Source organism: Rhyacophila brunnea, unplaced genomic scaffold, assembly GCF_057557595.1.
Source record: "Rhyacophila brunnea isolate RB1 unplaced genomic scaffold, BYU_Rbru_1.0 scaffold_21, whole genome shotgun sequence".
Lineage (NCBI taxonomy): Eukaryota > Metazoa > Arthropoda > Insecta > Trichoptera > Rhyacophilidae > Rhyacophila > Rhyacophila brunnea.
This window is the reverse complement of record NW_028232871.1, coordinates 9,625,704-9,651,363: the sequence shown is the minus strand read 5'-3', so window position 1 is coordinate 9,651,363 and position 25,660 is coordinate 9,625,704. Positions and strand designations below refer to the sequence as shown.

Sequence of the window (25,660 nt, the reverse complement as noted above, 5' to 3'; positions counted from 1 at the left end):
TCTCCATCAGCAATCAATTTTGAATAAATCAATCCATGTGTATTAATAGATTCTTTAAAGCCTTCTAATATTGCTGTAGATTCCATTCCACCTGACGGACCGGTATAATTTAAAAAGCATTTATGTTGTTGAGCAGGGATATTTTTATTTTTAGCTTTGGCGCACAAATCGCAATATTTATTTTTCACTGACATGTACAAAATCTTTCCGGTTCTTTGACCAATGATCGTGGCAGCGCCAGATGCTGCGGAATAATTGCATCTGTATGAACGTTTCGACCAACAGCCGTCTGCAACAACTGATATCATGGGAATACCAGAAGAATCGACGTCACCATTTTCGATTGCAAGTTGTCGCTCTTCTTTCGCAGCGTTTTCCATACTCTTATTTTTGGTTTCTTCAAACCACTCGTACACCTTCTGTTGACTCTTTCTGTATGTTCTTGCTGTAATCGATGGTACGTCAATTGCTGAACACATTTCTTCCAGATTTGAAAATCCACTGCCGATACTGATTATACTGGATACAAATGCGTCACACAGATTCATTTTGTTTTTGTTCATTTCAGTGGTATATAATTTTAATTTTTTACCACAAAGTTTACATTGAATAAAAAATGTACTACTAAAGTTATCCCGATTTTCCCCAAAAATTTCTAAATGTGATAAATTACAATTAAATGGAGAATCATGGTGGCTAATTAATTGAAGTTGTTGGAAAAAATATGAAAAGTCTATAATTCTACGGCCTTCTACACGGAATTTAGGGCTTGAATCTTCAATTTCATTTTCTATAATAAATTCTTCGTGTTCGTGTTCAAATGTGGGATGAAATTCTGGTTCAGGTAGTATGCTTTGAGGATTTCCATGCTCAGGCATAGTCTTCGGCAATATATCAATACTATAATACATTCAAAAATATTAGTTTAGTAGATAGTTAACAGAAAACAAAATGTATAGCTGCTATTAATTATTGTACCAGATTATAATTTTTGTCACAGACACACTAATTTCGAATAAGACATGGCACAAACATAATATAAAAATAATATAAGTACAAATGATCATTATACTTAATTGTGTGTATTAATAAGTAATACGCAAAACTTCCTTTTGCAAGATAAATAAATATTGTGAACCAAAATTTTCTGTGAAATGTGGTTTTTTCAACTATGTATAATTATGTCAAATTATAAAATAATAATTTCAAACCTTTGTGTTTTTAATGTATTAATATTTCCATCTTTTCTCCTACGTCTTTTTTTGGAACTTCCAGCCATCGGATAGTGAGTTCGTGGCATTTTTTGTAAGTACAATCGATATAAATAATTGTGATAATATTGTTAGGTACCTATGTCAAAAACCGAGGATGAAAATTTCGCATTCCCGCTGAAATAAATGACGTTCATAGTATTGCCAGGCTAAACTTTCGAAATTAAAGTTAGTTTTAAAAAAAAAAATTACATTGGAAAATATTATGTAAGTACAGGCATCCATTATTATGTTATTTGATGAAAGTATTCTTTAAAATCATCTGTATTATTATAATCTCGTAAATTCATAATTTAGTAAAAGTTAAATTTTCTGTAATATAAACATCAGTAGGTACCTAACCTATGTTGATTCATAATTTTGGCTAAGTAAAAAATATAGATATTTTTACTTCGCGATGTGTTTGGGGTGTTCTAAATTATGTAAGTATGTTTAATAACAAATGTGAAATTCGTAAAACCTCATGTGTATTATTTATTAAATAAAAATAGTAAAACTAATAGTAGATACAAATGGTGAAAAACTTCATTCTCTTATTTACTAAAATATCAATTCAATAATATTTTAGTAGATATGGCAATACTGGACGACCCGATATATGTCACTGAAATAAAATAAAATCTATCACAATTTATAAAATACATACCTACTACAATCATAATTATTTTGAATGTAGAGGGAGATAGTTATAGAAAGGGACAGAAAACTGATTGCTATGTTGCAATATTAGGCAAAATAGATTGCAACAGTGTTAAAAATTATAATGTATGATTTAGTATGACATAACGTAGAATTGACGCAAATACAAATTTCTTCAGATTTTTTTTTGTTTTGTCCTCAAATGTCAAAATATGTTTTCCTTTTGAATAATATGTTCGAATTTGTGTTTGTTTCGCCTATTTTTGTGTTCAATTTGTAGCATTCACTTTTATAAACATATTTTTGTACAATACTTGTGTGTTGGCGTATTTTTTTGGTCATATAAAGTTAAAATAATACCAGCTAAAGATTCCATACATCATACACCAATTCGCAGGTGGGTCTGGCGGATATCAAGATGGTCGAATATTTCGTGGAAACAGTTGTTTTAAAAAGGTGTCTATTTAGTATTATAAATTAATAACTAACAAGATATTTCATCATTTATTCAATGATTAATGATAAACCTTCTGATACGTAGCTTTATATTATTTCGTATGTCTATAATTGTAGCATATTTAAATAACAAAATGTCCACTCGCTTCCATTAGATTTAGAACCAATAGAAACTGCAAATATTATAATTATACTGAATATATTTTACTACATTATGTTTTATAACATTACAACTATCTATAATAAATCGTTTGAGATAATAATTAAGGGAAAAATTTGTCATCATCACAGCCTATTAATGTCACAAAAATATGGCTTCGTTCTCAATTATCACGTTTCACGGTTTCAAAGAATATTATTTTACGTCATAAAAATACTTTATGTAGTTATCAAATGTTTTACATAAATATTTGACGATGAATAAGCTTCATAATGATATAAATAGTTTTTCTACAAATCTTACGTACTATTCAGGCTTAACCTCTGAAAATACCAGAAAATAGCTGACATGGAACACCTTCCCCCTTAATACGAATTCCACGGGACCGAAAATCGAAAAAAAATTCGAATTACAATTTATGAAATGTATGGGGGGAAAATATTTTTATTTTTTATTTTCATCAATATCGTTTATGATCATAGATATGCCTACCAAATTTCCGGTGCCGTTTGTGTTAATGGGTCATAAAATGTCAGGATTATTTTTATTACCTTCTTAAAATAAGTAATTTATGATGTTTTACGAAAAGTCTGTCACAATTTTCAATGACTGGCTCATGAAATACTGTACTTTATTACGATTTATTGAATATTTTTATATGCCAGGACTCTGAAATAATTTCGAATTACGAAATTTGAATTAAAGGTATGGTTTTATATGAAAATAATGTTCAAGGGACTTTTTATTCGCTAAAATTTCAAATTACGGCGAATTTAGAATTATCCGTGTTCTTATTAACGAGGTTCTACTGTAATTATTCTCATTTAGAATTTTGAATAATACAAGTTTACGGCGTGAATGATTGAGTTACATTAGTGAATTTTTCTTTTATCCATTCCTGAAAAATACCGATAATAATGAATTTAAAAAAGGAATAGGAAAATCGTCAATGCATAATAGTCAGTGGTGGTATGCACTATACCAAGTATTCTGATGTTATATAAGTTGGTTTCACCTCCCAAATAGATCATTTACAATACGAATAAGTTTTTTAAAAAAGTCCTCACTTTTTGTTGTACTCGGTATCAATGATGAGAGGATCGTCGGTGAGGGGTCCCAGGACTGGATTGATCACCCCCACACTGAACAAGTATGAGTCGCACGCCTGCAGGTTTTGAATCAGCACTGATGTATCTGTAGTGGTCATTCGCACTTCTGGAAACAGTACCGAATACTCTATTTCAGTAAATGTACAGTAGAATAAATTTTCTGCAATGATAAAATACAACTGCAAGCAATCCACCTCTAGTATACATGCTGAGAACAAAGTTTGGCACCATTTGGTGGTCCTATTTTATGGCTGCCGAATACAAAATATATTTTAAAACATTTACAGTGAAACCCCGTCAATTTGAAATCGACAGAACAGAAAATCGAATTGCGAAATACAAAATGTACAGAAAAATGTTTTTTTTGTTCTATTTTTCAGTCACTCAGTCCAGTCAACAGATTTTATGATTTTTCGCGAAAATTTCGAATTTTGATTTAACCCGTAGGAGATCACTAATTGCTGATGGCTAATTGAACCATCGGGCTAAATCACTTAAAAACAATGATGTAATGCAATTGGTCGGAAATCTATGACAGGACTTGACTTTGAAATCGGCCAATTTTGGAATCGTACATGCGTGCTTCTCCGATTATTGATAGGCCGATTAATTAATCGTTCATGTGCGCTTGGTCTTATACGTGTTAATAAAACTAGTGCCTGTTTGACCAAAATAAACTGCTGGACAAGTCCCACATTGCAGCAAATATACATCGGTTCTTTGAAGTCTGTGTTATAGATTAATTCTTGCTGATGCACTTTTGAGACGCCGAATATGAGATTCTAAGCAATCAAACACCATACATAACTAAAGTGCCCTTTTGGCTTAGCATACAGATAATAGTTCCAACCTCTGAAAAGTTCATCCATGGTAAGTCCGTAATGTACGGTGTACTCGACGTGGTCTTTGACGTCTAATGGTTTGTCCCATGTAAGGTGCACCGACGTGTTATTCTGTAGCGTGCCCTTGAAGTTCCGCACAGGCAAATGTGGATTCCCGTCGATGGTGGCCATGGCGGTTACCGGTTTTCCAACCAAATCCCCGATAAACGCCTGCACTTCCAGCGTGTATGTCACTCCAGGACTCATGTTGGTCACTAGAAATGAAATTAAAGGAACTGTAGTCATAGCCCAAGATGCGAAATGTAGGGTTACGTTAAATTGAAATAATGACAATATTACATACTAATATCAATTAATATATAGTATACTCCGATTATCCGGGCCAATGGTGGGGAGCGGCGGCACAGATAAACGAAAAACACGGATAATCCGAACTTTGGATTTTCTAATATAAGTTCGAATTTTTCGAAGAGCTATTATATTATTATATTCGAATTGCCATTGGTCGATGTACTCTATTAAAGTGTCAACAGAAGTCAGTGCCGTGTTGTGACTAATGCGATTGATAATTTCTATTGTTATTGGCTTTATTTTGTACCAAGATTAAGTTACTCATGTATTGCATCCAGTATTATGGTTTTTTAAAAAATTAAATTCATGCACGGATAATTCGCACACGGATAATCGGAAGTTTCCTGTACAGTGACAGCTGCAAAACTGGCAAGATAGAGGGGTAACATTGTCACAATTAGGCACAAAGTATATTGAAATTCGTCTCAACACGAATATGGCAATAAATCATCACCCATAATGTTGCAAGTGGCACCTGCGCACACAGCCCTGACAGTGATGTGACCTCCTGTCAAAACGTAACAACACATACATCGTACAACAACTGACAAACAGAATCAGCGATTTGTATTCGCGGAAATATTGAGTAAATTCATTGTCATTCAGTGTTCTAATTGTTTGAAGGATATTTCTTAACCTGAAATATCATTTCATTATAGTCACCGCCATCATCAATTGTCATTTTTGTTCTTTTGCGATCCGACACTGACAGGTCTTCCAAAGTCTTGCGGCGATCATCAGCATGTAAGATGACTTGCGCGCTGTAAAATAGTATGGACTTATGCATGGTAGCGGCGACTTTTTGAACTACATACAAGTAACATTAATGCCGTGTACTTTGAAATATGTTGTATGTGACATTAGGCATGTTTTACAACCAAAAATGTTGCAATCACGGGGTATACAACGGTATATTTATACATCGTACATCGAAAAATTCGACATGACGCAGACGAGACTAGTTTGTATGTGCGACCCCCTCTGGCTTAATGTCATTTTCGTGATGTAGACATTTTTTTTTTCGAATTCGATACATTTTCATTACACACCGGCCAGATTCAGCATGTAAAAAAAACTTCAATATGAATACAACATACGTGTGATGTTGCTGTTAGCAGTCTTAATGGGTTTGGGGAAGGGGTAGGGCAGGGTGAGCCGCTGGGTGAGGAGGTAGCCGTCCACGTAGCGGATGGGCCTCCAGCTGATGGTGTAGGCGGTGGCGTTGAGCTTGGTCAACAGCAGCTGCTGAAGGTCATCGATGTCACCCATCGCGTCAAACTCCAGCGTCACCGTCTTTGAGCTCACAGACTCCGCCACCGAATTTCTCGCAATCACCTGCACAAGGAAATGACACGCCATCAATGATGAATAATACCTACAAGTATAGCTAGATTAAAGATCAAAATTTTTATTTTACTTAACCGACAAATCCTTAATTGCGGTAAATCAACTCACCCAGAAAGTGTAATTACTGCCAGGTGTGAAGTGCCCCTCTTGGATGTAAGTGGATGTAGAGGTGGCAGCCACTTCTAAAGAGATGGGGGGCAGGGGTGGCGCCAGCAGGACGGTGTACGAAGTGATGATGCCATTAGGTGCCGCCGGGGGATCCCATTCCACCTGCACTCTGCGACCGGCCATCTGCCGGGCGATCACGCGTAGCGGGGGGGATGGCTCTGAAATAGTCAAATTGAAAATATTACAATCCGGCATAATTATAGAAATAATCTTTGGGCAATATTTTTTTGAAGTGAAAAAGTTTAAGCTGCGCCAATGTGAAATTAAAAATTCTCCACAAAATATCATGTTAGTCAATACTAGCAAGCCGGTCTCTGATGCGCGATACGAGATGGTCACACATCCATTCCCATACCTCCTGGTGTGAGTATAGTACATGAATCGACTACTGCGCATCTATGAAATACACAAGACTGCTATCGAGGGTAGTTTTGTATCAAAGTATTAGGACTTATTGTAACAATTACAATAAGTTAGTTGTAATTGTTACAATAAGTGCTGTTTTCACAGCACTTCTATTGGGTGTGCTAAATTTTAGAGCGAGATAGACAGTTTTGACTGTTTAGACGGCTAACTTATTGTAACAATTATAATACTTTGATAGAAACATGAGGCGGTCAGAGCAGAAGTGGTGTAACCCACAAAAATGTCATGAAAAACTACCCTCGATAGCAGTCTTGTGTATAGAATAGATGCGCAGGTGTCTATAATAGTAGTGTATACCTAATGTTGCTTAAGTTCTGCGTAGGTACATCACTCTGGAAGAGAGTAATGTATGTGCGGAATGGGCAGTGGAGCTATCCCGCCTATTCCCCAAATACATCTTTCTGTGCACATTGTATGCGACACTACTGCATGCCCCCACATTAAATTCCCATGCCTAAACTGTGCAATAAACACTTGGCTGCAATTTTCCGCAACATCTAGTGGTTGCTGTGTGCGGCAAAAGTCTACGTAACCGAAGGAAGAGCGTCGAGAGAAAGCTGATGTATGCAGTGCAGTCACTGCTGCCAATACAGAGAATAGCAGTATTTCTATAGATACAATTTCAAGAATATTAAAAATGTTTTGACATCACTAAATTGCTATTAACCCAATGCTTATGGGCCGCACAAAATTGTGTTTTTGCTAATTGCTTTTCAAATGCAAATTAACACGTTAATTACAAACAAAGGGCCCGTAAGCATTGTGTTAAGTGTTCTAATATAAACAGTTCCATTGGGTACCTTTTTATTAGTCGAAACTCTTTTGCAAACATTCATTCTCATATTTAAAATGTATAACTTTGAACAGTTATATAAATTTTTAGAAACCTCTGAAAATTTTAGAATCAAACTCAAATTCAAATTAACATTTAGTTTTCATTCATGTGAATGCCTAAATAATGCAAAAATTTAGACATCAATAAATTGCTATTAAGTGTTCTAATATAAACAGTTCCATTGGGTACCTTTTTATCAGACGAAACTCTTTAGCAAACATTTTGGCATAAAATAATCCATTTTCAAATAAATATATTGTTTCCACCGGCAAACTTTATGCAAAAATCACATCATACCTCCTTCCCGAGTCTTGGCAACGATATATTTATTGGGAGCGTATCCGCCTTTGGACCCGTTGGCCAGCCTGACGTAGACGCTCATGTTGTATGCGGTGTACGCCTTCAGTCCCTGGAACTTGTAGATGGTGTAGTCCACCCAAGAGGAGGCATTCTTCCAGACGGTGGAGTTGGGCCCCGTGGCCTCCGCGATGGTGGGCAAGAATTGGAACCTCGTGCCCTGAGCAGCCTGTATCCTGCCCCAGTACAACACCACGCTGTCGGCGTCCGTTGTGAACTTGCGGACACTCAATGACGGGACCTACAATTGAGTACATTACATTATTCGCAATTAAAATGCCCTGTGACAAATTTTCCTGTATTTTAAACGGCACAGCAAGTGTGTTTAAAGTGAGACAGAAAAGGATCTATTTGATCTAAAGTAAAAGAGCACAAGGATTTACCTGGCAGAGAGCTGCTTCAATGCTGCTGGAAGTGCAATTCTGTTCATCAGTACCATCGAAGCAATCCTCATGTTTGTTGCAGCGGGCCGACATCGGGACGCACATTCCGGCATCACAAGCAAATTGTGACGATGTACAGACGGTCGAGCTGTTATTCTTTGTAGGAATCATTCCTTTGCCGTTTTTCTGTAGTCGATAAATAACATTTCCACATTATATTTAATATTTAGAAGAAAACTATGGCAGAAATAGTTTCATACCACATTGGTAAACGGTTAAAAACTATTTTACAGGAGAGAGGAATAATGTTTTGAAATTGATAAATCAGAATTTAGAATACTTTATATTATTAGGCGTTTGCTCAACCTACTATGTAGGTCCACACTCAGGGTCCAAACACGTTAAAAAACAATATGTGAATTTTTCCAGTCCCGGGACTCGAATCCAGGATCTTTGACATTATAAGCCAACGTGGTAACGGCTTGGCCATCGTGGGAGTCTTTATATTTATATGAGAATAATTGACATGTCTTCATGTCCTCTGCCTCATAATTGAGGATGGTGGAGCAATCCTGTGCCAATCGCTTCAGTCATTATTAATTCAGTGATGTCGCTTCATCTGGAAGACGCATATAACTTCAATATATTTACTACTTTTTAAAATTACATGGAGGTTTTTATTGAAGGTAACATTTCTATTTAAATTCTTTCGAGATATCAACAATTTTTGATACAAATGACATTTTTGTGATTGTCCATTTGAATATCTTATACAATATTCCGCTGAATCAGTGAACAGTGAAGGAACAGAAGGTTTCTTCACCATCTTTACTGTCAATCCATTTTTTTCATGGTAGAGTCGGTGATTGGGGTTAGTTAACCTATTCCATGCGAGCGTCATCTACAGATGCCAGTGATCGCCGTATACGTAGGCCGCGAGCGGCGCCTAGAGGTGACAGTAAGTTTCTACTGTTGTATTTTCGTTATTTGGTAAGCAACAGAGACGAAATTTGTTTTACGAACTGGCTTCATTATTATTCTACTGACATTTGTCGATTTCTGTCATCCGACATTTATGAAATAGTTCGTAATATAGCAAAGACTCAACCCATATCGACTTCGTTCAAAATCGAAATAATAAGTTTTGTCGATTCAAATTTCCCGCCAGTCGTTTGCGCAATATGCGCAGGTGCATGATGTCATTTGCGACTTCGGCTTTGTTTGGAATAGTGCGGTGATATTGTTTCAACAGTGTGTGCCGGGTTTCGTACGGTTATCGATACCATTCAGTTTCGGCTTTTATAAAATTACTTTGAAAATGCGATTCTGTGATTAAGTGTAATTATTTTAGTAATAATATTGGAGATTTTGTGCATTGTACCCATTAAAATTAATGTAAAATGTGATTAAGTGGTATTTTAAATTTCAATAATATAATTTCGAGTTCACAGATTCTTCAGTGACAATAAGTTCTAGTGACAATAAGTTCATGTAGGTAATTCATTGTGTAGTGAAATATTTAAAGTTAATTTTTGTACATTGCGATCAAAATATCCGCGTGTGATATAGTATCCGTAAAAGAATTTGTATGAATCTAGATGAGATTTTCGTAAGGAACAACATTCTTATTTAAGAATTTTTATTCTTGATAGGTACCTATCTAACTGGATGTCTGATTACTCAGTAATTAGTGCTTAATTACAAAGTGTAAAAAACACATATTTCGAACTAGTTCACCATTGCATTACTTTTTTCACTGGTAAATACCACGTAACACTATTTTTCAATACTACATCTTCTCCATACAAATTGATGAAAAAAAAATTTTCTTCGGGAAATTCGATTTATAGCGATTTTCGCTAATTCGAAATCAAATTTTCAGGGTCCCTTGGATTTCGAATTATCGAGGTTATACTGTATTGAATTTTAAATTCTTGTCCGATAAAATTTTATGTTTAGTGTTTTGAAATAATCCCTCAATAATAAATAAAGTGATTTCGTAATATTTTTTTTGTGCTCTGTAAAATATTAATGTGTTCCGTGTTTGAAGTGAGGTTCCCACGTATTGTGCCCTAATAAACTTATCCATGCCACTTGAAGTACGACAATGACCGCCTGGTATGTACTTATGCATGGTTTTTTACTATGGGACGTGTTTGTTCAAGCTCTGTCGCCTCATTTAAGTCGTATTTGTTTATTTTTAGATGTCGTAAAATTATTAGGAATGTATATTTATTGGTTGGAGCGCCTCTAGGATTTTTAATGACCATTTTCAACGAGTTTTGGTAAATTTATGATTTGTAAAAATCACGCCGCCGACAAATGATATACACTGGGGCGACCATTGCGCGACGAAAAGGTTAAAAGAACATGAGGTATCTTACATCAATGGGGCATCCAATCTCATCAGTTCCGTCGGCGCAGTCGATCTTGCCATCGCACACAGACTTAACGGCGATGCAGGCTCCATCCTGGCGGCACTTGAACTCCTTGCAGTGCAGCGAGACTGAGGCGCCGCCGCGACCCTCGCAACTCTGTTCGTCTTCGCCTGAAAAGCAGTCAGGTGCCCCGTCGCACACCCATGCCGCAGGGATGCAATCACCTGAAAATAATATAATTCGTAGTCGTCTCCTTAAGATCAAACATAATATCAGAAATTGACGTAGAATTGACCTGTTTTGAAATGAGTGAAAATTTACATTTGATACCCGATAAAGATATTTTCATAACATTGCAGAACCAATGACCATTTGAAGCTATTAGTTTCAAAGTTGGTAACCCCCAAATTTTTACTTTTTTATATTTTTGTTGATTCCGATAAAAAGTATTTTACCATCGTATGGACATTCATAAAGTTTTTATGACTATTTAATATGAAATCCAGCTTAGTTTGTTAGTTACACAGAAATAAACAGGAAATTGATTGCAAAGTCGTATATATTCATCAGCCGCCATTTTTAATATTGTACGACTAACTTTATACATGATTTTTTACAAATTTTAATGACGTTAAGTACATTTTATTTTATTATTCGCCCTTTATTATTGTTTGTTACTGAAAGAAAATATTCTATTTGTAGTCCTAAATATGCTTAAACAGTTTTTCAGGTTGATTTCAAAATGGTGGAATATGGAGGTTACCGACTTTGAAGCTAACCAGCCTCATATTACAAAAAATAGAAAAAGAAAAAGTGGAAGGATTCATCCTCGGACTGCACAAGACAATAAATTGTGAACCACGATAATGACACGTAAAATGATCATTGAAAAAAAACCTCACCGTTGGGACACATGTAATTGTTTTTCTTGCATATAGTAGGCGGCTCGATTCCATTATTGTTGGGCGTCGACTTCTTGCTGTCCTCTCCGTTAATAGGAATGGTGACATTCCCGCAGCCCAACTCGTCGGAATTGTCTCCGCAGTCATCCACCCCGTCGCACTTCCACCAGTAAGGCACGCACTTGGAGTTGTTGCAATGGAACATCCAGTTGTGGCACTGACCGCTGCCCGGGAAGATGATGGCGGGCACGATGTTGGTGCTCGCATTGCTGGCCGTGCAGTTCTTCTCATCAGACATCAGCCCATCCTTGCAGTCATCTTCTCCATCACACACCTGACAACAACAGAGTCAAATTAATTGAATTCCTTTATCCAAACTTACACGCAGATGGTGCTTTTATACACGAAAGAGAAACTAAAAAATAGTCTTTATGCCGAATCCGACAAATCCAATTCAGTATGTATCAGGAAAAATTAGGAGCACAGCATCATTTCGTAAACCAAGAAGTAGGCGGGGTTGATTTCTATATTACCAATGTTAGCTATTACTGATGATGTTGAAATCTAAATATTTCTGACCACTTTACCTACTCGTAATCAATTGTTGTTGTTGAACAAGAAAATCTTGTCCACGTGTTAAAACTCTGAACAAACAATCCCGTCCAGTGCAGCTAATCGCACTTCTGTTTTCAAATGAGGAACGCCCCCAAAATTATCATTTCATTGTGGTGTATGGGTCTGTCAATTTACGTATTTTGAAAATTTTTATAATAAAAATGTCTAAAACGATCAGGAGTGATGTCAGAATTATTATTAGTAAATTTTTGGTTTATTGCGAAGAATAAATAGAGTTGCATCTAAAGGGAAAATCAATACATTATTTAAACACGCCTCTAGCATGCGTTGCCGCCATGACAGGTAAGTCACTGAGAAGTCTTCTATATGCGACTTCCTGTTATTGCCGATTTATTGTTGTCAGACAGTAGTGTGTTATTTACAAGAATTTTTATCTTAACTTTGGAACTTTTTGGGATATCAAAATGAAACTTCGAAATCATACACTTCCAATTTTATTATTACTATCGACTAGAGGTGAGTTAGAAATACTGTCACCAGTTTGCGTACTAAGTCTCGGCATGTACTACCCATACTCAGTAGCAGTGGCGGCCGGTGGTTTCCAAAATTGCTTTCATTGGGGGTGCACTCAAAATTTTCTTACCTTATTTAAAAAGCATATCAATTCAGCGTTGTTTCTGTTTAGCAAACACCTCAATCACTTCTCATTAAAGTCTTGAAATGTTTGTAAAAGTTTTTTCTCAATGCTTAACACAGGTAGACATGTTAAGTCAGTCCTGATTCATGGTAAGTATTTCTGAAAGACGATTTAATTCTTTTAATGGTTGAAAAACACTTTTCAATTTCCACAGATGTCATCGGACCATCCTTTTTTATTCTGACTCTTATTATTATTATTGATAAAGTCTACGTTTACCGACATCATTTTAAAACACATATACTTCACTGATTGAACTATAATTATAAGTATTAAGTATTATAAATCTTTTATTCAAAATTTATCATTTTAAAACACATACACTTCCCTGATTAAACAATAAGTATATATAATATATTTATACAATATTATTGTTATGAATTTATTTTTATGAACAAAACTATCGAAATAAGGTGACAAAACACCTAAAAGAGCCGACTATTCGACGACCGCAGAACCATACTGAATTGTATGTAAGAAATAATATTGGAAGAAAATACGAGTATTAAAAAAACAAAACAATAGGTAGGTACGTATTTTTCGACTCTCGACATATCGTCAGTTTCTTCTTCTACAAAAAGCAATAAAACTCCAGCACAATGCCTGCATTGTTAAAAATATGACATCATGCTATACATATTCACTTACTATGAGAAAGAACATCGTAACTAACATTTTAATTTTTTATAAATTATATTCAAATATTTGCAAATATAGAAGGAATAAAGGATCGATCCAAAATATTTATGTTGATAATCAATTTTTATTCAATATCAGCCTATTTTCAATGAATTTATATGAGATTTAAATACAAAAAATCTATTTTTTTATCAATCCTGCTAAATCTCAGTTACTATATTTTTCCGCGTAAATTTTGAGCTCCGTCCCTAATGGTCATAAAAGTTTGTGTATTTATGAGTTATTTATCGTTTTCACGTGTCGGCTTGAACTGTTATTACCCAATGTAATATGAACGGCAAACTAAGATCCATATTTGTGCGTTCCGACGAGCGCACAAATTCGGTGACTGTTTACTGGGTATATGCTTTTGGTATAAATTTACATGGATTAAATTGCGATAAACGAGTGATGACTTATGAATAGCATTGTTGCACATTGAGTGATGTTTAGGAAAAAGCAGTGCAGCGCACATGCATGGTGTTAGAGGAGCCGCCGCTGCTCAGTAGGTGTGGCCAATATACTTGTTACAAAATACTTAGAAGTCCTCGCTAGTAGTGAGTCCGCTAGCTAGTTGGTACTGTTGCTACGTATGACATCATCACCCGCGAACGCCGCGACTCGCTTATGTATAAACAATAGGTGATAAATTTTGTGTAATTATTGGACTACATTCCCTCGGGAATATGGTTACGGCACAGGCTTATTATGACAGCTCACAACATGTTTGAAATAAAAAAAGGCTCAGCGCTCAGTGTATTTTTAGCGATTCTATTAAAGTCGATATTTCAATTCTCTCTTTCTCCCCAATTGTAAAGTTGGTATAGTGAAGGACAGAAATGGTGACTATACTGTAAGAATATGGAGTTAGTTTTAGTTCCAGTTGAGTATGTATTACTAGTAAGTATTTTGGAACAAGTTTCGATACCAAGTATTTTTTTTTATACTGGTGGTAAGTATACTTATGGGCCGTCGATGGAAATAGGCCAAAACGAACCATTTATGACGGTCTCATCTTACGCCGGAACCGTTTATTGCCGTAATAAAACTTGTCGAATGTTCATCCACTTGCCTGCGAATCTGTATATTCGGGCGCCGCCGTGTTCCATAATGCTCCATTCAAATAACGGTATCTGTAGATGCACGTCTATTTGAAACAAGTATTCCTTATATAAAAATTGACAAATATTTTTCTCTATGGTCACTTTTTGATGTCTAGGGGCGCTTAACTGTCAAATAAACGATAAATTTTCGCATTGCCGCACGATATCCCTAGTAGTCCCTATATGTTGAAGTCGCTATTACATACTTTCATATTATTTCTTTTATTTTTCGATTAATATTATATTTTGGCCGGATAATCCGAATGCCGAATAAACGTTATTGAATAAATATAATCATTACAATATAAACAAATAAAAGTAAATGGTTATCGTGATAGTATACCTACCTACCATATAATTATTATGCATAAATCGATTCCAGCACAATCATGTGAATTGAGTTGTTAAAAATATAATATTATATTTATTAGATTATCATGAATCTGCGTCTGATGTGTGTTTACTAACGAGACTCTTAAATTCGAAAGCGTCGCCGCTTTTACGAAATTTGCGGCATTGTAGATTAGCTTCATCTACGAAAGCAAAGTTTAGTATAAATAAAGCAGTCATGATTGAATAAATTGAAGCACCAATTATAGGATCAATTGTAAAATAGATAATACCATTAGACAATAATAAAAATAGTTCACTGAATCGTAATGAAATACGGAAGAAAACAAGTACCTATGACAATTTATTATCAACAAACGCGGGCTGTCAGTTGCAATTTGTCAAAAATCGACTCTGCCAAATTTAGCATTCGCTAAACTTATGGTAGAGGGGCATTAGGTGTTCGGGTTCGGCGAGATGCTTATGTACAAAATCTCCATGAACGCAAAGCATACGTTTCGCACGCCATCTGGCGTAAAATCGCATTCGAAAATAATGGGTGGATGGAGCATTAGTCTTCAAAATCGTCCAGTTGTCCCACCTCTACTATCGACACATTAATTTTTCTGTTCAATACCCGTTTAATTAAGTTTAATTAAGATAATTGAAATGTCTTCAATAATGATTCAGGTGCAAGGGTCATATTATTATTATTTAATCAACCAATAAAAATAAAATGTGTAAAAAAAATTGGTACAATGGAATAAATGAATGTTTTCAAGTTTTAATTAGCACATAACAATGACACTAATTATCAGCTCTAGTACAATGTACCATTACAGATATACTAATTTGTTGCAGTTTGCAAATTTGTTTTTTGTATCGACTAAAATGCAGTTTGACAAGAACAAAATGCATGTAACGTGACTGACCCAAGTGGCGTAGAGACATTTGCCGTTTCCAGGGCACTTAAACATCCAGTCCATGCAGGTGGAATTCTTGCACAGAGTCTTCTGCTCATCGGAAGAATCGAGGCAGTCCACCTCGCCGTCGCACAGCCACGAGTTGGGGATGCACTGTCCGTTGTTTGGACACCGGAACTCGTTGCTGCGGCACGTCACTGGCCGAGATATCTGAGAAGCAAACATGTAATATTAAATGTTATTCATTTCGAAAACAAGAGTGTCTTAAAAACCGTATGGGTCCATACGATGACAAATCTCAAGGCATGTTCAGAGGGACTTGCTGTGAAATTAAAACAGCCAACATGTGAAGGTAATTGTCCAACAATTAGTATGTATAATAGAAAACACATTAGAACCCATTTCACTTTTTATTATTTCTTACTAATGGAACTATAGCCGGTGTGGGGTCCCAGTTGCCCCCAACAATGTTCAAAAATGGAAGGAAGTGGCTTTGGAGATGGTGTTATCTGGTCTCAAAATTGGTCAAATCCATTGTTTTTCATCTGTAAGCTATATGAAACCTTTTGTTTGGTATCTACAAAAATAATTTATCAAAGTAGATCAAATCCAATGTTATTCTATGAAAAATGTATGTAAAATATAAATATATATACTTCGATAAATTATTTTGTAGATGCTAAAACCAAAGTTTCCTACGGCTTACTTGGATGAAAAACATAATGGAACTGACCAATTTTGATACCAGACAACACATATATGGATCGAGGCAGATTCTAGAGGACACCACGACTCACATAGGGTTGTAGCGCCAGTCAGAAGAAGAATTAGAATTGAAATATATGCCCCGAAAAAAATTAATACATGTCTTAATTTGGAAGCATTAACATTTGTAAGTGGAAACCACATGTGACAGAGGTTTAGAAGTAGTAAGTTCATAAATTTGACATGTAACCAACATATAAAGGTAGGACAATGATACATACAGTGCAGTTGAGTTCATCAGAGCCATCTCGGCAATCGTTTTCGCCGTCGCAGTGCCACTTCTTGGAAATGCACTTGCCATTTGTGCACTGAAACTGGTCAATAGTACAATTGTCAAAGTGGCAGCCTATCTCGTCTGTGCCGTCCATGCAATCTTTGTCATGGTCGCACCTGCAATAAAACAATTATTCATTCATATGGTTACACCTGCTGTCTTTATGACAATTCTTACAGTCATATTATTATCATTATTTAGGCATAAAGTCCACTAAAGCAGGCTTACAGGGCGCTCGCGCATTTTCTATGTGAATCATCGAAAATACAACGTAATCAAATACGCCAGCGCACACTGGATTTGACGACGCTTTGTGCCCTCCTGCCCCATGAGTCACCGTTGTGTGCTTTTCAGCCGGACGAATTAACGAAAATACAAAGTAGTCCATTCATTGAACACGGCGAGCAACATCACGCTCTGGAAGCGTCGCCGATCAACGGGCGAGAAGTCATTATTTAATAACAGAGAACTCATTGTTTAGTTATTGCGTAATTACAAGCCCCGAGAAATAATATAATATTTTTATTGCTTTTTTATGAGGACGCTGATAATAATAATTATTTTGTGCTTTTTGGGCCCCTTATTACATAGGTGAAGGGTAATGCGCGGGTGGGAGGGGGCCTACTCAGTAGTGAGCGCACCAAACGTTTTTTTGGTGGGCTTTATGCCTTAGACATACAATATTTTTACGGCGTAAAGGTATGATGCAGATGGCCATGTAACGGTTGATTTCGGTAAGAAATGGACATACAATATTTGTGCACTACTAACCCATTGATAACATCCATTCATAATGAATGTACAAATCGACATCAACCGTTTTGCACACAGAACACATCCGTAACACATTGGGGTTATCTCAGAAATATAACAAAATGGTGTTATGTAGTTAGAATAGATCTGCAAGTGTTGTAATATATAAAGTCCATATTATGATTCCCTATAATTAGAGTCGAAACAGTATAATACCTATAGTAATGTGGAATGCATTTGTCAGTGTCGCAGAGCATCATCTGGGATTCGCAAGTGACATAGTTGCAGCCCTCTTCGTCGGAGTTGTCGCCGCAATCATTGTCACCATCGCACCTCCAGTTGACAGGGATGCACACGCCATTGCTGCACGCAGAGTGTTCCTAAAACAAAATTACATTCATCATTAGCAAGCACATTATATCGGCGAATATACAGTATTCATTATCAAATGAAAAAAATACTAAGTGCTAATCGTCATAAATAAATATGGTTAAAATCTGATGTCATCTATAAATAAATCATGCTAGTAATAACTAACACCTATTACAATTAATTTATTTAATACAGGTGGATCATAGCTCAAAGGATAAAAGGATTTACCCTGACAGTAAAATATGTGAGTTTGAATCCCACTCGGTCCATCTTTTAGGTAAGAATGTTTTGCAAATTTTTTTTTAAATAAATAGTTTATAATATAATATTGTTTATTTCTGATATTCCCAAATTCTGTATGGGTTAGGGGAGTTCTTTTATTGGGTTTGTGGTAAACGTAAATCAAATGTACCTACATCATGTGCCACTGTCACCCGAAAAATTGAAGAACTACTACACCAACACAAAATGTACAAGTCATGCTTTCGATTTTCATTCTATGTCATGTTACAACTTAAAATCAACAGACAAGTAAACTGATCATTAAGAATACTCACCGAACTACACGAATTAGACTGTTTGGGGCACGTCATATTGGCGTAGGGATGCTTTCCACCGGGGCAGATGCACTTGCCATCTTTCACAGACAATCCGTCGGGGCAAAGACAGGAGAAGTTCCCACGCGGCATGCCGAGGCACAGAGCGTCACAAGTGCTGCCCTTTCCAGGAGAACAAGCGTTGGTTCCGACTTGCAGCGAGTGCGAGAAGACCTTGAGGTCCATCAGGCCTGAGAGATTGTCATGGATGGTGTTGACAAGAATTCCATGATCTTTATCTGCGGAAAATATAGCTCTGGCTTTCCAGTCGTCCCAGAACATTTGATCCTTGAAAATTGCCACAGCGAACGGATGCGAAACTTTATCATCGTTGGCTAAGATCTTCTTAAAGAATTGTCCGCTCAGATCGCAGCTCGCTATGTAATCTTCCATGGCGTCTACCCAATATATTCGTTCAGCGATATGATCGACGGTAATACCGTTTGGCCATTCCACTAAAGGTTTACTAAACAGTTTCTTAACGTCGCTTCCATCTAAATTTGATCGACAGATCGAAGGATTATTAGGAGCCCAATCTGTCCAGAATAGATATCCAGCCGTAGGGTGTACGGCGATACCTCGAGGTTTAGTCAAAGTTTCCGGTCCAAGAATAGTACGCCTCATTCTACCTTCGGTATTCAGATCAGTTCTTATCGCTTCGATCTTGGCTTTCATACCGTCGACAAAGAATAAAACATTTGAAATCCAGTCTAGCGACATGCCTTCTACGCTAGCTAAATCGGTATGAACGATGATTTCATTCGAACTGTGTCCATTTCCAAGACACTGCCTCGCAATGACATCACTGATAATATCAGCCCAATACAGGCAATTATTTTTTAAATCAAATTCGATTGCAATAACGTTTTTAAGGCCTGTAATCGGAAACAGTTCAAATTTATTATCGCTAAGATTAATCCTGGCAATTTTATCTCGTTGGGCTACGATGAGGAATTCCGTAGTCTCATTCATCGGGCACGGAATCAAGTCGGGTAAAAAGTTGTAACCGTAACCGTCCACGCATAGATCTCCGTCAATTTTCCTATAGCCCTTGGTCCTGTTGTAAAATTCGCCAGGTTTGCAATGGGATGGTACGGCGTACGGATCAAATCTTACGATAGTCTTATTTCTTATGCAGTGTGACGGATGAGCGGTAGGCACGAAGCCGAAATCACATTCGAAATCTTGCCTGTCGCATTGGCACACTTCTTTCTTGACGGGCCTGTCGTAGCTTTGTCCATTGTAGCAATTGGCATGCGGAATTCGTCTTTGGTAAGTGTCAGTCACACCCAATACGCAAGGCACCTTGGAGCCGATTTCCGTGGAAGACGGTGACCAGTATTTGTAATCGTCGATGGTACAGTTGTAGGAGAACGCTTTGAAAAGGTCCACTTTGATGATGATCCACTGGTGGTGTCCTTTACCGGAGCCGAACATGGTGAATACTGTGGTGTTCTCACCGGGTTCAGTCATTAAGCCGTAGATTTTGAGGTCGACGTCATTGAATCTGCGAGATTAAAAATAATACATTCTTTTACAGATGCAAACAATTTTATTCATGCTTAGCAGTAGAAACAAAATCTATTGACAGTAAAATTAATTCAATAAGTAGTAAATAAATAAGCTCACGTGATATTAACCCAAATTAATTACAATAAAGCCCACCTAGCTACCTGTATTGCCTGAGCAAAGTATATTCTATATGTCTCTCTCTAGTGATACCATCTTAATATACCAGTCGCATAGAAAAGCTATTGTTTAGCTAATTATTTGCAATTTGCCAAGGAATAGCGAAAATATTTTTTCGTCAACGTCAACACCTGTTCTCATACATTTTGAATGGGTTATTACCAGGGAAGTCAAAAATAATGGAAACGGGTAAGGAGTAGCAAGTAATCAATCTCAAGTAAGGAATAATGCATGATAAACTTAAACACGTGTCAATAAGACGCCATACATCGAATACTGATAACTGCTCTCGGTTTATGCATTGATGCTCATTTAATATTGGTGTATTACACACACTATTGCACGTACATAATGCGTGTCTCATTTTCGTAGGACACTCACACATTCAAAGCCCTGCATCAAAATACAGTGTATTGAATATTGCCTATTAGAATTCTATTTACTATCTGTTCTGTGGTTATTACGATATATTCCATTGCAATTATATAGATGCTTGTTTGCTCGTGCTGCGTATATTTTAAATATCGCAAAATAAATCGATTTACATTATTTAACTAATTTTGTATCGTGATCAAAGTAAACATTAAATAAACATCTTCGGCATCTCGATGCCTAACTATATTTATATTTTAATAGATATCATCAATACTAACTGGTGTGTCATCCATTTCTCTCCCTCATCGGTGGAATACAATATCTCTCGAGTTTCCCCGCGGGTCTTGAAGTATTTAACGGCTGCCAGGGCTCCTCCGTGGTCTCCGTAATTGAAGAAGTAATAGTCCTTAAGTATCTGCTTCCACGTAAGGCCAGCGTCTCGACTGATGAACACTCCGGGATGTCCTTTCAAGGAAGTTCCGACGACTCCCGTGGCCATTATTATTCCCGGCGCTGATTTTGAGCTCATTATGGTGGCAGACCTACAAAAATAAATTGCAAAGAAACCCTATATACATGTTTACACCCTAGATACAACAGGGTGTGAGGCCCAATGCCATTAAATTTAGTAGTGTAGTCAAACAGAAGTGTAATATTTATTATGTAGTAGAAGTGAAACAATTACAAAAGCACTAATGTATTGTGACCTCACCGGGGGAATCGAGCCTGGAGTCCTCGGATGAGTAACTAGTGTCTTACACATTGAACTATGAGGGCTATGGAATTATTTTAGCGTAGGACAATTTTCTTTTTGATTTTCATATATGCAAGCAAAAGCATGTCTTATATATCCAAAAAATTAAAAAGTCATTGATCATCAATATGAATACGTGTATTAAATAAGGCTCTAAGTACCAAAAAGTAGTATTGCCTGTAGTTACAAAATACCGAGTCATTGCAGTAAAATTTCATGAAGCAGACCTTTTGAAAAATGTAGTTTTACAGTGTGAAGCAATCACGGCAGCTTCTATAATTTTAGGTATTAAGAACTCGCAAGTATCAACACACCATCGTCACCTATTTTATATTGGATGCCGTTGACCACTGCAGTACTACTTACACCATTATAAATAAAACACGCCAACGGACTTACAACGTCGACAGGTTTAATTATTTTGCTGTATTTTTTTAACTTGCTTGAGGCACTTAGATTATAGTTGAAGTTATTGGCGTTGGTATGTAGAACATTTTTCTATAAAAATGTCAGTTTTATGTTTTTGGTACTTAGCGCCTTAATTAATACACGTATTCAATTGATCATCTAACATTGAATGAGAACTATCATAATTATTACCGTGAAACGGGATAAAGTTGGCTAAACTTCTGGCTGAGATGCAGACTGCAGTCGTCTTTGAGCACGCATGAAATGGGTTGGCCATCATCGTCTTCCTTGGGCGGCTTGATGGACTCCCAGGTGTTGCCGTGGTCGAACGATATCAACGAGACGAGGTGCTCTGGCCCGATGTTTACTCCGGACGGCTTGGTCACCACCTTGGATGCGATGTAGATACCGCGCAACCCTTCCACTTTGTACAGATCTACGAAGGTCTCTTCGGTGACGTCGCTGGAGAGAAACAAAAGGGATCCCACATTAGATAGAAAATGACAAGCGGTCATTTAACGTTTACCATAAATCGTAAAATTTTAATATTAGATTTTTTTTAAAATAATAGGTGAAGTTATGAGGTGAGATCAAAAGAGAGTATAAAAATAAATGCGTTCATTCTCAATAACATGCTATATGTGGACGGTACAGTGCTCATTGCAGACAGTCAGGTTTACAAATACTTTTTAACCTTCTCTTTATGATGGAAAAAAATTCCGTCTGTTCCGTTACGTTAGGTAAAAGGGAAATGTCTATTTTGGCAACGTATATAAGTCTAATAAGGTTTCATAATCATTATTTGCTATTTGCTTTACACATAAAGTGATGAAATAGGCATCAAAACTTAAATTATAATCATACAAGTATTTTAATTTACCCTATGTAATTCGTGGGCAGTAGAAGAAATCGCAATCTGCGCAACTTCAAGGTAAAGTCGATGGCAAACCTATGGCGAGCATATGAGATGATTTTGCATGGCACGCGAATGTTTTATTGTGATGGGAAAAAATACTTATAATAATATTTAAAAAAATATGTTTTATATAAAATATCTTCGGTTTTTGATATTATTTTTTACCAATCGAAAACGGAAACGACGATATTCATGCATAAATGATAGATGATCGCATTGTATAAAAAATAGCAAGCAAATACTGTTTAAGAATAAGCATTAATTTTAATGTAAATATACAATTATTGTATGGGTCGGTCCTTTTATTTTATCTTTTTTTTTGATTTATCTGTCACACATAATACCTATAATCACACTGACCTCATCAGGCAGCGGGGGAAGTCACGCAGCGAACCTATGATTTTGATTGATTTACAATGATTGAGACCAATCGGGCAATTAAAAATATTCAAACCTGATTAAATTTATCGGCCAGCATTCAAATATAAACAGCTGTTAGTTATATTGCCAACAAAAAATTATTTAAAGAATAAAAGATATGCCTTCGGCTAGAAATAAGGTGAAAGGTAGAATATCAATATATTACTCAATTGTAATTTTTAATTTTTTTTAACAGAATTCTTTTAAACTATTTTTTCCCCGATGAAAAATTGCTCGGCACATCAGTCGAAAAATAGTATTTGGGAGATTTTGGCACCCGTACGTAAAAAGGTTCGCCAACCTCGGTGTAGTATATAAGCCGTGCAAGTTTCCTCAATATTGGTCAAGCAGTTTTTGAGTTTAACAGGCAAAATAAAAAAACTATATTTTATGATTAGGTATTATGCGAAATAGAAAATAGAAGTCATTGGAAATAGTCAAAAGCCGATCAAAACGCAAATATTTCCATTGAATTATATATTAGTATAGATATGAATCAAAGTAGCAATAACAAGATAGTGTGATGATACATGACTCATGTATTTGCATTATTGTATTTACATTAAATATTATATACTATGAAAACAATTAGTATAATACTAATAGTTTACATTATTCTTGGAATTTTAAAATTGATTATATTTTAACAGCATAATCTCATTGTTTCATCAGCTGACATTGTCAATAGGCGAACCCTTTGAACTCTGAATCAAATGTTCAATGAATAGTAAATTCGTAAACAGATATGCATGACACAACAATAAATTAGGTATGCATTAAATTAATCATTTATCCATTACAAAATTAAATTTAAAACTAACACAACTGAATTAGTCACATAAAATTGCAGTTAAATATATACTTAATACCTACTATAATATTGATTCAATGACACAATATGTCAAGAGGAAATCTATATGAATTTTTTTAAAAATTTCAAGGTTTCGACACTATTTTCATAAGAAACCTTACGAATTGAAAATATATATGATTCTTTTGAAAGATAGATTTATTTCAGTAAATAATTGTCTATCAATCCGATCTCCAGGGGATTTTGTAAACCAAGTCAAACGAAATTTCGAAGAAATAAAACCTATGATTGTCTATTTTTCTTTACTTACAATATCGTAATAGGTATTTATCGGTGGCGAAGGGTGGAGGTAGGCTGTTAAGATCCAACATAAATAGTGCACAGTACACAAATGATGTTGGTTAGTTTTTAAAATTCAATTATTAAACCCTGCGAAACCAAGCCATAATAGATAATAGCCAAAAAACATTTTATAGACAGAAGAATTTATCTATTATGGTTTGGTTTAGGGAGGGCTTTACGATTTTAAAAAAACTAACCGACACATTTTAGATATTTTATAGATAGAAGAATATTTTTTATCGATTACGGTTTGGTAATTTAAAAAAAAAATTAACAAACACCACCTGTAATATGTATTCTTAATTCAACGAAAACAAATCAGTATGACTGAAAAAGTGTGCACTATTTTTGTCAGATCACTCATAGCATACCTTAACTATTATGGTTTGGTTAGATAGGGTTTAATTGAATTTAAAAAACTAACCAACACCATCTGCAAATTGTATTCTAGTTCAATGAAAACAAATAAGTATGACTGACATAGTTTAGTATGTTCTATTTATGTCAAATCTTAACAGCCTACCTCCACCCATCGCCACTGCTTGATGTCATACAGTCTTGCGAGTACTGGAAGTAATTGACTGGCGAAGGGAGACAGAGAACCAGATAGAGTTAAGGAATCCGCTTGAGGCGGACAAGGTTTGTAGCCGAAGCTGTGGCATAAATATCTGTCACTATCTGTAATTTGTATTCTTAATTCAACAAAAACAAATAAGTATGACTGAAAAAGTGTGCACCAAAACACAGACTTCATAGAGGAGATGGCCACACCATCGCTGGTCCAATCATATCATCCAGTGATACCCAAAAAATATTAAAAGACCTAAACGGCGGTCGATGAGATACAGTAAAACCTCGTTAGTAAGAACACTGATAATTCTAAATTCGTCGTAATTCGAAATTCTCCCAAAAAAAAAGTCCCTTGAACATTATTTTCATATAAAACCATTTCGTTAATTCGAATTTCGTAATTCAAAATGATTTCAGAGTCCCTGGCATATAAAAATATTCAATAAATCGTAATAAAGTACACTATTTCATGAGCCAGCCATTGAAAATTGTGACGAGACTTTTCTTAAAACATCAAAAAATGCTTATTTTATGATGGTAATAAAAATAATCCTGACATTTTATGACCCAATTCGGTAGGCACATTGACTGACCAGAAACGAAATAAATGAAAATCAAAAAAAAAAAAATTACAAAATTTTAATATTTTCTCCCCATACATTTCGTAATTCGTAATTCGAATTT

General features: G+C 35.8%; 1 protein-coding gene across 1 annotated transcript in view; it reads right to left on the bottom strand.

Moving 5' to 3' along the window:
- Positions 1-25,660, bottom strand: part of LOC147070671 (sortilin-related receptor-like) — a 76,978-nt gene that overhangs the window by 19,553 nt on the left and 31,765 nt on the right. Inside the window, exons 6-19 of the mRNA XM_085949110.1 lie at positions 22,110-22,379; positions 21,034-21,297; positions 18,653-20,198; positions 17,940-18,103; positions 16,918-17,086; positions 15,941-16,141; positions 11,625-11,958; positions 10,729-10,946; positions 8,345-8,530; positions 7,902-8,202; positions 6,284-6,501; positions 5,926-6,163; positions 4,486-4,731; positions 3,594-3,741 (exon numbers count right to left, since the gene is read on the bottom strand). Coding sequence (XP_085805236.1) covers positions 3,594-3,741; positions 4,486-4,731; positions 5,926-6,163; positions 6,284-6,501; positions 7,902-8,202; positions 8,345-8,530; positions 10,729-10,946; positions 11,625-11,958; positions 15,941-16,141; positions 16,918-17,086; positions 17,940-18,103; positions 18,653-20,198; positions 21,034-21,297; positions 22,110-22,379 — 4,503 coding nt within the window. The remainder of the gene's footprint in view (positions 1-3,593; positions 3,742-4,485; positions 4,732-5,925; positions 6,164-6,283; positions 6,502-7,901; positions 8,203-8,344; positions 8,531-10,728; positions 10,947-11,624; positions 11,959-15,940; positions 16,142-16,917; positions 17,087-17,939; positions 18,104-18,652; positions 20,199-21,033; positions 21,298-22,109; positions 22,380-25,660) is intronic.